At 42.1% G+C, this 14308-nt stretch overlaps 1 protein-coding gene across 1 annotated transcript in view; it reads right to left on the reverse strand.

The window, feature by feature from the left end:
• Positions 1 to 14308, reverse strand: part of NPTN (neuroplastin) — a 43021-nt gene that overhangs the window by 13400 nt on the left and 15313 nt on the right. Inside the window, exons 4-5 of the mRNA XM_026068362.1 lie at positions 10045 to 10139; positions 990 to 1123 (exon numbers count right to left, since the gene is read on the reverse strand). Of these exons, the coding sequence (XP_025924147.1) occupies positions 990 to 1123; positions 10045 to 10139 (229 nt within the window). The remainder of the gene's footprint in view (positions 1 to 989; positions 1124 to 10044; positions 10140 to 14308) is intronic.

A 14308-nucleotide genomic window follows, 5' to 3' on the forward strand; every position in this document is an offset into this window, starting at 1 on the left:
TACTTCAGGCATATTTAGAGAACATGAAATTTGGGGCACCACATCCCTTCGACATCTGGAGCAGAGAGTTCCAGAGCTGCTTACGCTTAATTAAAGTTTTAAAAAGGGACAAAACCTTGGCAGAACAAAGAACAAGAGAACAGACACAAGTTTGTTCTTCCTGCAAGTTAACCTTGGATGAATTTATCAAATAACTTTCAGGTTATCAAATAACCTGAAAAAAAATAAGAAAAAAAAAAMCCACCATGCATGAGAATCTACAGAACCACAAAGGGACTTTGATGATTTGCAAACCTTGACAAGCCATTCACACAGCAGTTCAGTTCAGCGTCCTCATAAAAGTTTAAGCTAGCACCTAACAGTGAGCAATCAGTCCATCCTCTTATTTACCGATCATTTTTTCCCCCATGTATCAAGCGAGTCGTTACGGCTGTGGCAGACGACACAGCCATGTGAAAATAGACGGGCTCCAGGATTTAGCAGACTCCAACTTCTCTTCTGCTATTTCAATTGCTGGTCAAATCTGTCACTCAACAGACCAGTTGCCACATGGAAAAAATACGGCCACTTACATACTAAAAGGTGTCACTGTCACATCCTCATACTAAGTCTTGTGAGCTCAACCAGTAAAACTGAGAAACAGTTTAGGAAATTTAAAACTAAGTGCATTAAGGTAGATTTCACAACTCGCTTTTTGTAATTTGCAGCAGGTGCCCTGAATATTGCATCTTTCTTGGCAATTCATAGCTTAGTCCAGTAGCAATGCAATAAGCAACTCCATTTGCACAACTAAGTTATAAATATTTATTCATTTTCTATTTGCTGCTACTGAAAAGCTTCTGCTTCGCTCACTGATGGCTTAGACTTTTGAGGAACTGCACTTTGGGAAATTACGAGGCACTAATATACCCCCAAAAGGAAGGTGCTCATTTCCTTCCGCACTGGGGGTTTCAGCAGGTTAATTCGTGCCGGTATCACAGTTCACCTACCTCGAACACGCCATTGACCTTCTTGCGCCAAACCCACTCGGGGTGCGGGAAGCCCACGGACTTGCAGTACATGACTGCCTCCTGCCCCTCGTTTTTATTTTCACTTCGTTTGTGGCCAGTGATGTCAGGAATAGCTGCAAAACAGAAAAGCTCTGTGTTTACAAGCTGCTCATTAAAGAAGTAACGATCTTAAGCCCTGAGAATTTGAACAGACCATGCAAGCGACAAATTCCCCGGAAGCGATCACCTTTCCCAAGCCGAACCCAACTTACAAAAGGGAAATTGCGATTCCCTTCTCTCTCCCACCAGCATCTCAACTGCAGCTCCGCAAGAAAGTCTTTCGGGATGGGTTTGCCAGGCAAGGGGAGGGACAGAGGAGACATCTCAACATCGCACTTTAGTTACCTACCGAAAAGCACAAACCTACAAAGCCCAAGCGGCCCAGCCGTCTGCGGCGCGGGAAGCACGGAAGCTCCCCCCTGCCCAGCGGCGCCCCATCTCCCTCCCCGCTCAGAAGTTCCCCGTGGTTCCGCAGGGGCTTTCGGCCTGGCAGCTCAGCAGGCAGGGACTCTGCTTGCAACTTGCCCAGCGTTTCAGGATTTTGAACCGATCCCGTCTTAACATGGGCTTCTGAAAGCTCAGTCAAGCCGTTATTCCTTTCGGTGGGATTTTAGGTTTGATCCACCAACTTGCTACGACTTGTTACACTTCACACTTCTTACATCTTACAGCAATACCTCTCCTTGGAGCTGTCAGATACCTGTAACGTGGCAAAAGTCAAAATCCCGCCAATACGGAATCTTCTCATTCAGCCTATATACAAATGTATACTCTAAGRAAGATGGAAGATAAGCTGGGGGCAACCCGGAGCAAAACAGCCTCGAATACCGGTGGAGGATATTCGGAATTAATTTGCCTAGAAATAGTGCCCGTCATTCACTTTGCCGTGTTTGTCACAGCAGCCTCTTGCAGCCTAACACCTCACGAGAGGTTACTGCGGCTCAGCGGACTGCCCGAGCCGAACCCTCGCTTAAGCGGATGGCTTTGGTGCTGCAGGGACCACCTTCAAAGCCCATTTGCTTTCTGGCTTGCTAATTATGTCACACGTGGCCTGCTGTGTGACCGCTGGACGCTGATCTGTTAATCCAGTCAAAGTCCAATCCGAGCGCTCCAGGAACAGACCCTCCGGCATGGGAATTTATTACAAGGGTCTGTTCAAGGAAAGTTCCTTTCATCACTAGCAGCCCCTGCAGAGAGGGGTAGAAAGGGAGCATGGGCTCCTGACACCATATCCACAAGGGCAAGTTAAAAGAATTAGACAAAATTCACAGTTCTGATCAGCGTCAGCAAGGAAGAACAAGCAAAACATCTTGAGCAACTTGCTGCTCTTCCAAGAATTACATCACAACTCTTTGGGAAAACATCCAGCCAGTTTAAGCGCTAAAGGAATTGTATTTCCAATGCAAGGGTTTTTCAAATGCATAAAATATCCCATGCCGCTCTCCTGGAAGATCTTCTTAGGACAGGAATGCAACTGCTTGATAATACTGTTAGAGGAGGCATAAAACAGGTTTCTGAACCACCAAAACCCATGCTCATTAGAATACTTAAGCTACAGCATTCTTCAGTACACATCTGTTCGTCTGAAGAGACATCAGCAGGAGACATTCGCCGACCCAGCCTCTTGAATCTACCCAGGTATTTTAAAAAAATAAAAATAATAAAATTCTAATCTGCCACCTTTGCAGAAATTCTGACCATTTGTCACATGAAGAAATGTGGACTTGCTGCTGACAGAAATCCTAACTTCCAGTCCCATTTGCTAACGCAAGGTTTGCTCCGACTCAGCAGCAGCCGGAGCTGTTCTTCGCACGGACCGAGAGGCCGAGCAGCCTCCTCCTGCTGGAGGCCGCTGCAGAGGAAGCGGAGCCCAATCCCGCAGCAGACCCTGCCCACCAGAAACTGAAGTTAACCCCAGGGATTTCTGGCAGAGCCCTAACAGGATTTATGCCATTTTTAAGTATTTTAACATGTTAAGCAAATTCTTTTTCTGATTTTAAGCTGAACACCTTTTCAGCAAGGGGCTATTCATTAGCCAAGAGAAATATCATTGGGATTGTAACATCCCTGTCTTATAAGGCAGAAGGTGAAGGAAATACTTGATTCAAGTCTTCAGCATTCACATGGACAAACAAGAGCTTTGCTAGCAATTTTCAAAATACATGATAAAAGGTACAACAAGATCAGTGGATGCTGCTAGACAAACGCTGACTATTTGCAAGGTGCTGCTAACCATAACCATGATAAAAACCATGCTAAGACTTTTTAAAAAAATACTTCTAAAAATGTATCTTTACAGATGCCGAACAGGAAAAATCTGAAGGAAATAAAACACGAGCTGAACAAAGACACCAGGCCATGACAATTCTCTGGTCTTATGCAAAAAGTAGCTTTTAGATATATAAACTGAAGTCAGCTGGAAAGGAAAGAACGTCCCAGGCTTGCTAAGCAACCACAGATACTGGCACAGGCAGTATTTCTAAGAAGAAATTAAATTTTCAAGTTGAAGGTCTCTAAGCAGAAAAGAAATCTGCTTTAGGGTTAAGTGGGCTGCATTATGTCTTATTAAGAACCACTAAGCACCTGCAATGTTCTTTTGAAACACTGTTTACAGCCTCAAAAAGAAGATTATGTTTATTCCTAAAGAAAGTGGTTCTTCAGTAAGAAGCAATTTCATCTTGCGATCTATTGAAAAGTCCCATCTCATCCCTGCTAAGTTTGGAAAGTTTTCATTTAAGCAGAAGCTAAGTAGGCCCAATGATTTCCTTGCGATTTTTTTTTCCCCTTACTTGAAGGTGATACGCAGAGATTACTTCCAACTTAACGAAAGGCCAGAAGTGGAGCACAAGAAACAGACTTAAGGTGGCAAGGTGACAGTCCCCAAACTGGCACTGATGGGCTGTCAAAAGCAATTGCAAATTATTCCAACGAGGAAAAGAAGAAATAGGATTCATCAGCTTAAAGCGAAGCCCCACACAGCCTCCATCTGTCAGCACTTCTTTTCTTTGCTGTCTACCAGCAGAAAGAGAGGCAAAGCAGAACCTGGCAGGGGAGGAACATGCCGTACGTCAGCACCGTGAAGCTGGCCCACTTCTTCCAGGAGGCCGCTGATGGATACAGAAAGAGCAAGGAAGAGGGAAGGCTTTCTAGGACAAAGCAACTTCCACTGCAGGGTGACCTAGTGTTCTCCTACAGCCAAGAGATAATTACATTTCTCGAAGAAGAGGACATCTTTGCTGGGTTATCCCAAGGAGAGCACAAGTGACAAGAATACATTCTGCTTTTTTCGTCGCCGGGCACACTCACGCAGCAGCCATCTCCAGCTCTACTAGGACAGGGACTATTTTTGTGCACAGTCTGAGGGGAGCACTACATGGAATATTAATATTTCAGAGCATCCTATGCTAGCTGGTTTCAAGCTACATCTGAGATATTAATCCGGTACTTATTCTACCAAAATATGTGGCTAATTGCATTCTGCTGTGCAAACTACAATTAAAATATCACTGCAGCTGACCTCAATCACAGAATTAGCAACAGAGCAATGTTCTCCTGTGCAGCCTTTCTAGTCAAGATTTCTTACACTATTCTGCTCCAGCACCAGCAAGATATAAAGTACAGAATGAAGCAGTTTTTGTTCATAAAGGATTTAGATTTCGCTTCCGCTTTTAAGCGGCAGCGTTCAGCAGAATTCACTTCCCAGTTCAGATRCAATTCGCTGGGGAGACGTGGACAAAACATTCTCCATCAGGTCCCACTTTAATGAAACCAAGTCAATGCCCCTGATAAAATAAAGCAGGGTTTTTATTCTTACATTATGAACAGGAAGACTAAATACTGAAAGTCTAAAGACTTGATTGAAACAGCATATAGAAAAGCAAAGACAGACAGGATTTAATTGTTAAAAAAAAAGTTAAATATAGGTATAGCCATTCTTAACAGAAAAGTAAACTTCTTATAAGCATCATTCTTTTGATAGTTTTAAAAAACATCACAGAAGAAAAAGGGTTTGTGCCTAAGTAAACTTTGCATCTTCAAGCATCAAGTACATAGTAGGCACAAAACGCACTGCACAGCTACTTCAGGAATTGTATTCTTTCAATACTGCCCTGAAAAGATTTTTTTTTTTTCCCTTAAAGGGCATGCAATGTCATTTTTTTTATACAAAAAAGGGATTCACTCCTTTGTTTCCAGGTTATTTTCAAGATATTTGACTGGAGTTACTAAAAAGGAGGGGACAACTAATATGCATAACAGTTCCCAACCATGTCCCAGTTAACAAAACCCCTTCAAGTTTTCCCATTAAAATACCAAATTAAAGCAAGGGCAAAAGCACCTAAAAATATTCTTGCATGTCAAAACCGCTATGTCTTAAGGATGACCTAGTAAAAGGGCTCTAGAAGTCTTATTTTTCTGCATGAGAATTCTTATCAATTTCTACCTTTTTAGTCTGGGTGTAGAGCTAAAAAGGTGCACTAAAGCTACTGCGAAGACAGAACGTGAAACGCCTTTTTTTTTTTTTTTCCTTTTTTCTTTTCAATGTATAGGACTATTCCAAGATGCAGCTGTGATGAGAAAATGCCAGATTTCTTAATTCACTTCTGGCACAACATTGTTAAACTGCTGTAAAGGTTTCCYGAGACAGCCAGGAATCAGAAACCAAGATCTTCCAAGGCTGCTGAAATAACCGTTCATTTTCCAGCACGCCACTTGGCCAGCACCAGAGCGAAGGCTGAAGAATCATGTGCCGGGTGCAGGTATCGTGTGTGACACAAAAGCCTCTGGCTCAGCACAGGACAGGACATTTTACAGAGCTGCTAAGTTTTATGCTCTCGCAGCAGCAGTGGGACTTGTTTGAGCCTTTGCTAYTGGGAAAGCAACTACCTGGGGGGGACAGGAGGAGAGGAAGGAGCTTTCTGGAGTGGRGAATGAGGAGAGAAATCAGGAGAACCTCCTTGATCCAATGACAGCAGCAAGGCTTTAGAGGAAAAGGCAATAAAAAGCTCTGCTTGTCCAGGGGTATGGAAAGAGAGGAACCTTTGATGAGAAGGCAGGGCAGAGAGAGGAGATGTACGCCATCACTACGTCATCTTATGTACTTCGATGTTTTGGTCCTTGCACTATTTCTGGACAGCGGGAGGGAACTGGAAGCATGTTCCTCCCCATCGTGTTCACACTGCTGCTGCCCTGCCCAGGACTATGGGTTGAAGAGCATCAGAAGACGCAGGGTGAACTTGTTTCCTCCCCAAGTTCTGGGTAAGAGCAGAAGGATTGCAAAGACAAAACCCTTTAAACAGTTGCAGAGGTTTTTTGTTTGAGTCTTCAAGTTTTCAGTAGAGCTCCAACAAAGTAACCATGCAGCAAAAGCACTGCAGGTGTTTCCACTTTGTGGCAATGGAGCAATTAAAAGCAGCTTACTTTGAGACAGAAAGGAGTTAGCACACCGCACCTTGACTAGTGACTCTGATCATCCTCRCGGTCCCTGCTGACAAATAACCGCATCATCCAACATGGGCTGGTCACTAGCAACACTCTCAGCCAGCTGACCTCTATGCAGAAGCAAAAGGTGGGAGAAGACCCCTATTCCAAGGCAGAAGTCTTGCAATATCCACATTTGCTCGGCTTACAGTTCCACGCTTAAAGCTGTACTCGTGCAATGCCCCCCTGACAGCTCGGAGGGGATCAGAGAGGAGCGTGCAAAGACTGCGCCAGGCGCTTCATCCAAAGCTCAGCGTATCGGCGAAGCCGGACTTGAGTCATTCCTGGGACCTCCCAAAGRTCGCCATTAAACCCCAGTATTCCAGTTCAACAGCTTTTATACTAGTTCTAGCCTAATAATTCCTTTACCAAGAACAGCTGCTTTTAATATGCAAGCACATGTAGCAATTCTAACAGCAACACTTATGTTTCTGCATTTTTATCTTCATATACACAGCACTCAGATATGCAGGAACAAAATAGGCAATATTACATAAAGGCAAATGGCACTGCTGTATCTTGGCTTTCATTTGCTGCGAGGTATTTGTTAAAGTTGTTCACAAGTTGTCAAAAAGTCACTATTTTGGTCCACAGGCACTTTCAGACTCAGAACCATCTTTTCTATGTGCATCAGCAATTAGCAACTGCAGCACAATTACAGTCACCAGTTAAACCATTAAAATTGTGTACATTTGCGTGTACACAAATACTGTGACAGGCCACACATGCCGGTAAGCATTAAATGATGGCACCTGCATGGTCAAACAATCATCACTGCTGTATTACCTTATACATTCCTTGATTAACGAGAATGTAACATCGTCCACAAATGAAGCAGTACCGAAATCAGCTTGACTGCAGAACTAGAACTGCTTTAGCAGGAGGTGGACAGTATCCACCACCGAACTGCAGGAACTGCAAAGCATGCCTTCCTTTGCAGAGCGGAAAAGTCTCGCGCAGTCTGTGCAACTAGCACRAATAGTATTCAAGGACATTTATATCCAAGAGAACATATGTCAAACCGTACAAGTTCTAGCTGTACAGCTCTTGCAGGAGCTGTAACTTAAATGAATATTCTGATCAGAATGAGTTTACGTACAGCCCTAGCATTGCAGGGAAACTACAAACACAGAGTTCTCCAACTCATGCTTTCAATGTGGTCTCAGTTTGCCACTACATAAGTTTCCATTTAATAGAAGTTAGAAAGAAAAACATGTTTTCAGTTTAAAAATACACATGTTCCAATTTGCTTTGCAGAGGACTTGACAGGGTGCTTCCCACGCTAGACAACCCCTGATACTTCTCTACGTTCAGGGAAAATTCAAGGCCAAGCAACTCTTGTGACGCTGTAAGGAGGAGCCAGAGAACGGGGTTAGCCAGTCCTCTAATTACGACTGCTGAGCAAGCAGAAAGCTTTATACCTCCAAGGAGTGGTGCTGGAGTCATTAACTTATAACTGATGATTGCTCATTGGTATTTATATATGATGCATGGAAAGTTGTTAGTACGATCAGTTACGTTTCTGCTCCTGCCCTTTGTGCCAGTAGTTCAATCACATGTATTGAATTTTCTTGCTATAATCCTGAAGTCGGTGTCCCTGTAGCATCCCCTCTGCCAAGCTCTCCAGGTGTCCCTATGCTCCCACCCACCGTGGTACAGCAGAGGAGCCGTAAGCCAAATGTTTCYGTAAGATCTTTTGAGAGATTATACCAAGCTGGAGAAGGTCTTATGCAATCCACTATCAAAGCTAAATTTCCCGTCTCTGGGAGTGGCTGTTGTCGCCCTTGAAAACAGGCTGGAAGAGGCAGAAAGGAGTGAGATCTTAAGTAAGATAGTATTAGMAGATTTGGCAAAATAAGAGAATAAGAGCAGAATGCAAAAAAGAAAAAAAAAAAATCAAAAAACTTATGTTCCTTCTTGAAAACCCAGAAGACAAGCTCACTAAGTACAGCATGAACTTGAGTTCAACTTGATCTAAGCAAGGCAATGATTAGTTTTGAAACTGCGGTCACGTTTTCAGCAGTAATAGGCAGTTCCTCGTGTGTTCACATACTTTACACCTTTTGGCTAGGCCAACAGGAATTTGTGGTGCATTCATACGAGCACATGTTTTGCAGASTTCATTTCTCCTTGCAGAGATACCTTCTGGGCCAGATTTGGTTAAACRCTGGGTATATTTAGATAGGCTACTTTATGAAAGATCCTTAAAAACATAAGAACACCCCCAAAATACTGTTTAAAAATCAGGACAGTCAATCAGCAAGCTTTTAGCTTTTACTACAGATCTGTGGTACCTAATTTAAACAACAATCACAAAATAAATCAGGAGAGGCTCCATCACTGGTAGAGGAATACCAGGAATGAACATGAACCATCCTCCTTCCCACTTGCTATTGGCCGGACAGCAGCAGAGGAAGTTCTACATTTGAGCTGGAGACGTAATGAAGATGGTAAGCAACACTAAATTAGGTCTCAAACAAATTTACAATACACCTTCATAAAACAAGCATCAGTACAATCCCAGACATGCATAAACTGGTTGCAAGACTAACACATTTCACGGTATCTTATCAGTCTTTGATTAAAAAGCTGACATAATGCATCATTCTGTGTTGCTACAAGGGGAAAACAACGGCTACTGCAGAGAAGYGAGCCATAGCCTTACATGGGCCAGGAATTTCCACAGCTATTCAGGGAACAATAACTGTATTCTAGATACAGTTAAACACTGTATAAAACACTRTTGTCTCCATGCTACCTCTGTTGTGTATGTCTATAAAAGAAACACTCTTCTCTTGTTCAGCGTCTATAGTAAAACTCAGTCCAAGGAACACTGATTTGTTGCAGTGCAAAATTCTCTTTCAGGCAACTTTGGCATTTTGCAGTTTCTGTCCACAATTTTAGGCTCCTAAAGATGTCAGAACAGCACTAAAACACACAGGACAACAACTGTGCATGAAAGTAGAAAACCCCATCAGTCTGGTACGGGGCACCCGTCCAACGTGGAACCCAGGCTCTCCCAGCAGCTGGAGCAGAGTCGCCAGACACAAGCCTAGAAGTACACCAGCTCCAAGCTGCCRTACTTGAGATGCTGGTTCATACTTTTTTTCATTCAGGAACCACAGAGAAATTCAAAGCACATTGAATACATTCAGAAGAAGGCCTCATTTATTGCCATGCTGTGAAACAGGGAAGAAACCACAGATGTCTTTGCATCAGCACAGCCATATTCTATGTGCTAGAAGGTAAATTTAAGTACCCTCTGTGAGGATCACCAGTGCAGCGTACATAATCCCGTATTTGTTAGATCTTCCCTGCGATTTGGTGCAGGGCTTCCCCAGAAATTATAACCACGGRTTAGATAGAAACAGCCATGATTTCAAGAGGAAGTTTTCTTAGGACAGGCCACTTGAGTTAGGCTGTCTTGTATGGACACCGAGTGAGATGGCAAAGACAGTGAAAGTACTTCGCTTTCAGGGGAGAGGAAGCAAAACAAAACAAAACAAAAAACGAGTACCTCTCACTTCTATAGTGGCGTTGGCTATAGGAGAGTTTGAAAACACAAACACGCACAAGTATTCCCCTGACTCTTCTGCTCTGGGCTTCAAAATCCTGCAGACAGGGAGAGAACACATGAGCCGCGTTAGGTACTGTGTTAGCAACCAAAAATGAGCAGGCTAGGAATTTTTTTCTTTCCCCAAAGACTTTAATCTTTCAACTGAATGTCACAGCTATAAATCGTTAATTCAAGGTATGTTGTGCAGGTGTACGTACTTGAAATACAGTATGTTGTTTGCCTAGAAAAAGGGTAAGCTCTAATCTGGCAAGTCAGTACCATTTTAGCTGGAGAAGCTGCATTGAGCTTAAAAGCAAGGAAAGAGGCTGACATCTGTTATATTATACACTACAATTAGTTTGATGCAAGACATCTTCAAGTCACTAGTCTGCACGGAAGATTAGGCAGGTATTGCCTCCCGTTGAGAGGAGAATGTGATTTATATGTACTATCTGCATGGAGAAGACTTGTAGCACATCCAATTGAAATGTGTCAGACTACAAATATAACCAAGGCTGACACTGTCATCATCTCATAAGCTGTTTTCTTTTTTAATAAGAGATATGCAACTGGTCCATTAATAGTCTTCTCCGATTCAGACTGGACATGGAAAAACTGCAAAAGCTGGTCAACCCACAAAAGGAAGACACGGCACTGGAGTCTGCTGCCACTTAAAATTACAAAAGACCCTAATGCAACAACAACTAGTAGAGGAAAAAATAGATGCAAGTCAGCCAGAAGAAAACTGGAGCTGCAATAAACACAAAAATCAAGAATTTATGTTAAAGATGGTGCTAATTTCAAGTCCACCAGCTTTTGCCGTCCTTCAAAAAAGCTTTTGGATATAACTGAGTTAAAAGCTGTACATATATATTCTTCAGATATTTACCTGTAAAAGACATCTTTCTTAGACTAGGGAAACATACTATGATGTGATGTGGAATCTTTATTTCCATATCATCTTTCCATAGCACAGAACAAATCATTAGTTCTTCCCCTCCCTCCCTTTACTGAAAGGCACCTTGGTGTTGTTTTGTTTTGTTTTTTAAACACATTAAGTGAATAGCATGCAGATGAACAGAAACCCTGAAGCAGAAGACTATTGTAATAAAAGAATTAAATTGCACAAGGAAACGGCTTAGACACACGGAAAAAGCTCCCCAGTTTAATACAATACTTCGACTCAAGTCTCACTGTGTTTACAGCACTTACTTTCCAGAGTCACTGGTGAAAGTCTAAAGTTAGTTATAAATAAAGTTAATAAACTTTTCAGACAGGCAATAACATACCCACTTTTTAGAGTTAAAATTAAAGACTTAACAAGAGAAACAACGATTGCTCCCTATTATCATTAAACACCACAGCAATAATTGCAATTTAAACTGTAGGCAGGCAAAGTATCCTTAGGAAGTGCACAACAACTCATAACACTAAAGCCCGCTGAGACTACAGGTAAAATGTGGGAAAGGGGCACTTCCCACCTACCTGTAAWGGGACAACCCCACGCAACCATCTCCTCCATTCCTAAGCTATTGTGAAGGGCTCTTAGTTCTGCTGGAAGGCAGAGAAGACCTGGCTTTTTGTCACTGTGTCAAGGACCCAAACAGTTAAGTGATCACAATTTGACCTCTAGTTTTTATCCACTACAGGCAACGCCTAAGGGACAAGGGGGAGCATAAAACACTGCATTCTTTCAGTTCTACAGAGGTTTATTTTTAAAGTATGAAACTATGGCAGCTTATTACTAGAGTATTCTTACCATAAATTATTAAACCACTTAAGTGCAAACTGATACGGCTGCAACGTCTTAAAGACAGACAAGCACTTAAAACAAGCTTGCTTGGCCAATAATTTCCCTCAGTCCTGTGGTTTTAGGAAGGGCCCAGCTCTTCACAGCTGTAGATTTTTCAGCAGATGCAAGAAATATTTTCTTCCATTTAGCTCAGCAACCTGTCACCCAACTCTGAATTAACTGACTAGGAACGTAGAAGCAAGTGATCACTCTTCTCTTCCAAACTACAGATGGAGACCAGGTGACAGGTTTGCCATCTGCCATTTCTACGTTCCTCAAACTACGGGACATCCAGAAACGCTTTCTGTCACTGCTTGTGAAAGAATACAGTTTTAATTAAAAATGAACAAGAGTTATTAGAACGGTTTGCTGAAAAGCTATACTTTGGCTTTTCTGAACATAGCCGCATTCCAGCAAGAACAGCTTTATCAAATTGGAATGACGAATTAGGGAAGATGTGTTCCATTTCTAATGTTACATGAGTTCCCTATTAACGTTATATGAGGTAGGGCTTTTTAAGAGGGTAAACGTTTTAACCTATGAGTCTGAAGCTTTCTGGATGGTACACAAAGCTGAATTTGAAGTAATAACTGTATTTTATAGCAAACCAGCTTAATCACTATGAAACACCAAGAACCTGAAACTTTTTTTTTGGTCAGTAAAATATCAAAAAGCTGCTCGGGCTAAAACTTAATAACTTGTTTTAATTACATCCATATTGACATTGCTTCCATGAATCCTCACTGACAGAATTTGATATTCCTGGATCAAAAAAAAATAATAATAATAATTTCAATCTAGAAGTTAAGGAATGGACCAAATGCAGTGCGATCACATGCAGAGAAGAAGTGACACAAAGCCTGGAACCAGGACATGCAGCAAAGTGCAGCAAAGCGGCTTGCAAATGAGTAGGAATTCAAGAGCTACTTTTTAAATGCAAATTCACTGAATTCTCAACCAGCCCCTGTGTTTGCAGCAGGCTCTACTAAAACCCTTATTCACCAAGAACGAGGTAACAGTTTTACAGACTACCCACCTTATCTATTCCTTCTGCAGGAAGTTACAACTGCAAGTTTAATTCCTCCTTTACAGAGGAATTTGGAAGGAAAAGTCCACCCTAGCATGGAACAGCTATAGAGAAGTCAGCCTTGATGCTTAGTTTCTTGAACAGTAACATGCGATTTTCAGCAATCTTGCCATAACATGCCTGTCACATCACTCAAGTGCTTTTGTACAAGATGGCTCACTAAATAAAATTCCGGTCCCTGATAAACATGATGAGTAAGAAAGTGGACCCTTTAAAACACACTCCCAGTGTAAAACATTGCACTGAAGAACTAACAGGATGTAATTATAGAACTAAATGAGACTTACTTTTTTTTCCAATTGCAAATTTGAACAGATAATGCAAAGTGATTTGAAGCGGAAAACCAAGGAAAAACTTGAACACCTACTTTCTGTCAGAATCAAAAACAACTTCCAGAACCTCATGAGAGAATACTCTGCTAAGGCAATGAAAATCACGAGTATTTCTTAATCCTGTGCCAGAAAGCAACACTAGTGATAGAGCCCACTGTATTCTGCTGGAGATGAGAGAAAAAAAATCAGATGAGCGTAAGACTTGCTTCCATCCTTTAGTGCAGTGAGACCAGCACAGTAAACCAGATGCTGTGTAAATAGCAGGCTTTGCCCAGAAGTAGGCACCTCTTTCTGGCAAAATAGGTAACAGGAGGGTCAGAAGTGGTCTAGTGTCTCCAAAGACTAAATTACTTAAGTGTTCTCCATTCTACCTTAACACTGCAGAGAAAGTTGTATTTGCTGTCTACACTGTCATCAAGAGAAGAAAACAAAAGGGGGAAAAAAAAAAAGGCAAGAGAACCACAGGTACAGAATAGATCTCTGATGTCATCACTGAGCAAACTCTCCCATGCTCTCATCAACTGCACAGCAAGAAAGTCCCATTTCAGGAATATAGAAGCCCTCAAAGAATTTCTGCTGCGGTGAAATGGAAGAGGTGGCTGAATGCACTCTCTTCAGATAGAAAGTATGGAGACAAAGCCGGAACATGCACATGTGAGACAGATGAATGCTTAAAACATGGATGTACTGACAAATAAGAAGCACAAGTGATACAGCTGTACTGGTTCAATCAAGATCTGGTAAAATTTCATAGTACTGTACTCTGATGACACATCAGTAACAGCTCAGAGAACACGGTCTTTCATCTTGCAAGGCTTGAAGACAACTAAAACAGCCGATTTCAGCAGTGATTTACATGCAGCGTTTTCCCTGCATGATAAAAATCACAGCTACAAATGCAGACACAATGTAGACATAAGCAGGCTATAGACTGCACAATATACTCGGAGGAAAAGAAAACTAGACTTTGTGTCTGTGCCTGTGTCCATACATCATGTGTAGTCTAGAGAAGCA

This window comes from Apteryx rowi, unplaced genomic scaffold (genome assembly GCF_003343035.1).
Source record: "Apteryx rowi isolate R43461 unplaced genomic scaffold, aptRow1 scaffold_27, whole genome shotgun sequence".
Taxonomy (NCBI): domain Eukaryota; kingdom Metazoa; phylum Chordata; class Aves; order Apterygiformes; family Apterygidae; genus Apteryx; species Apteryx rowi.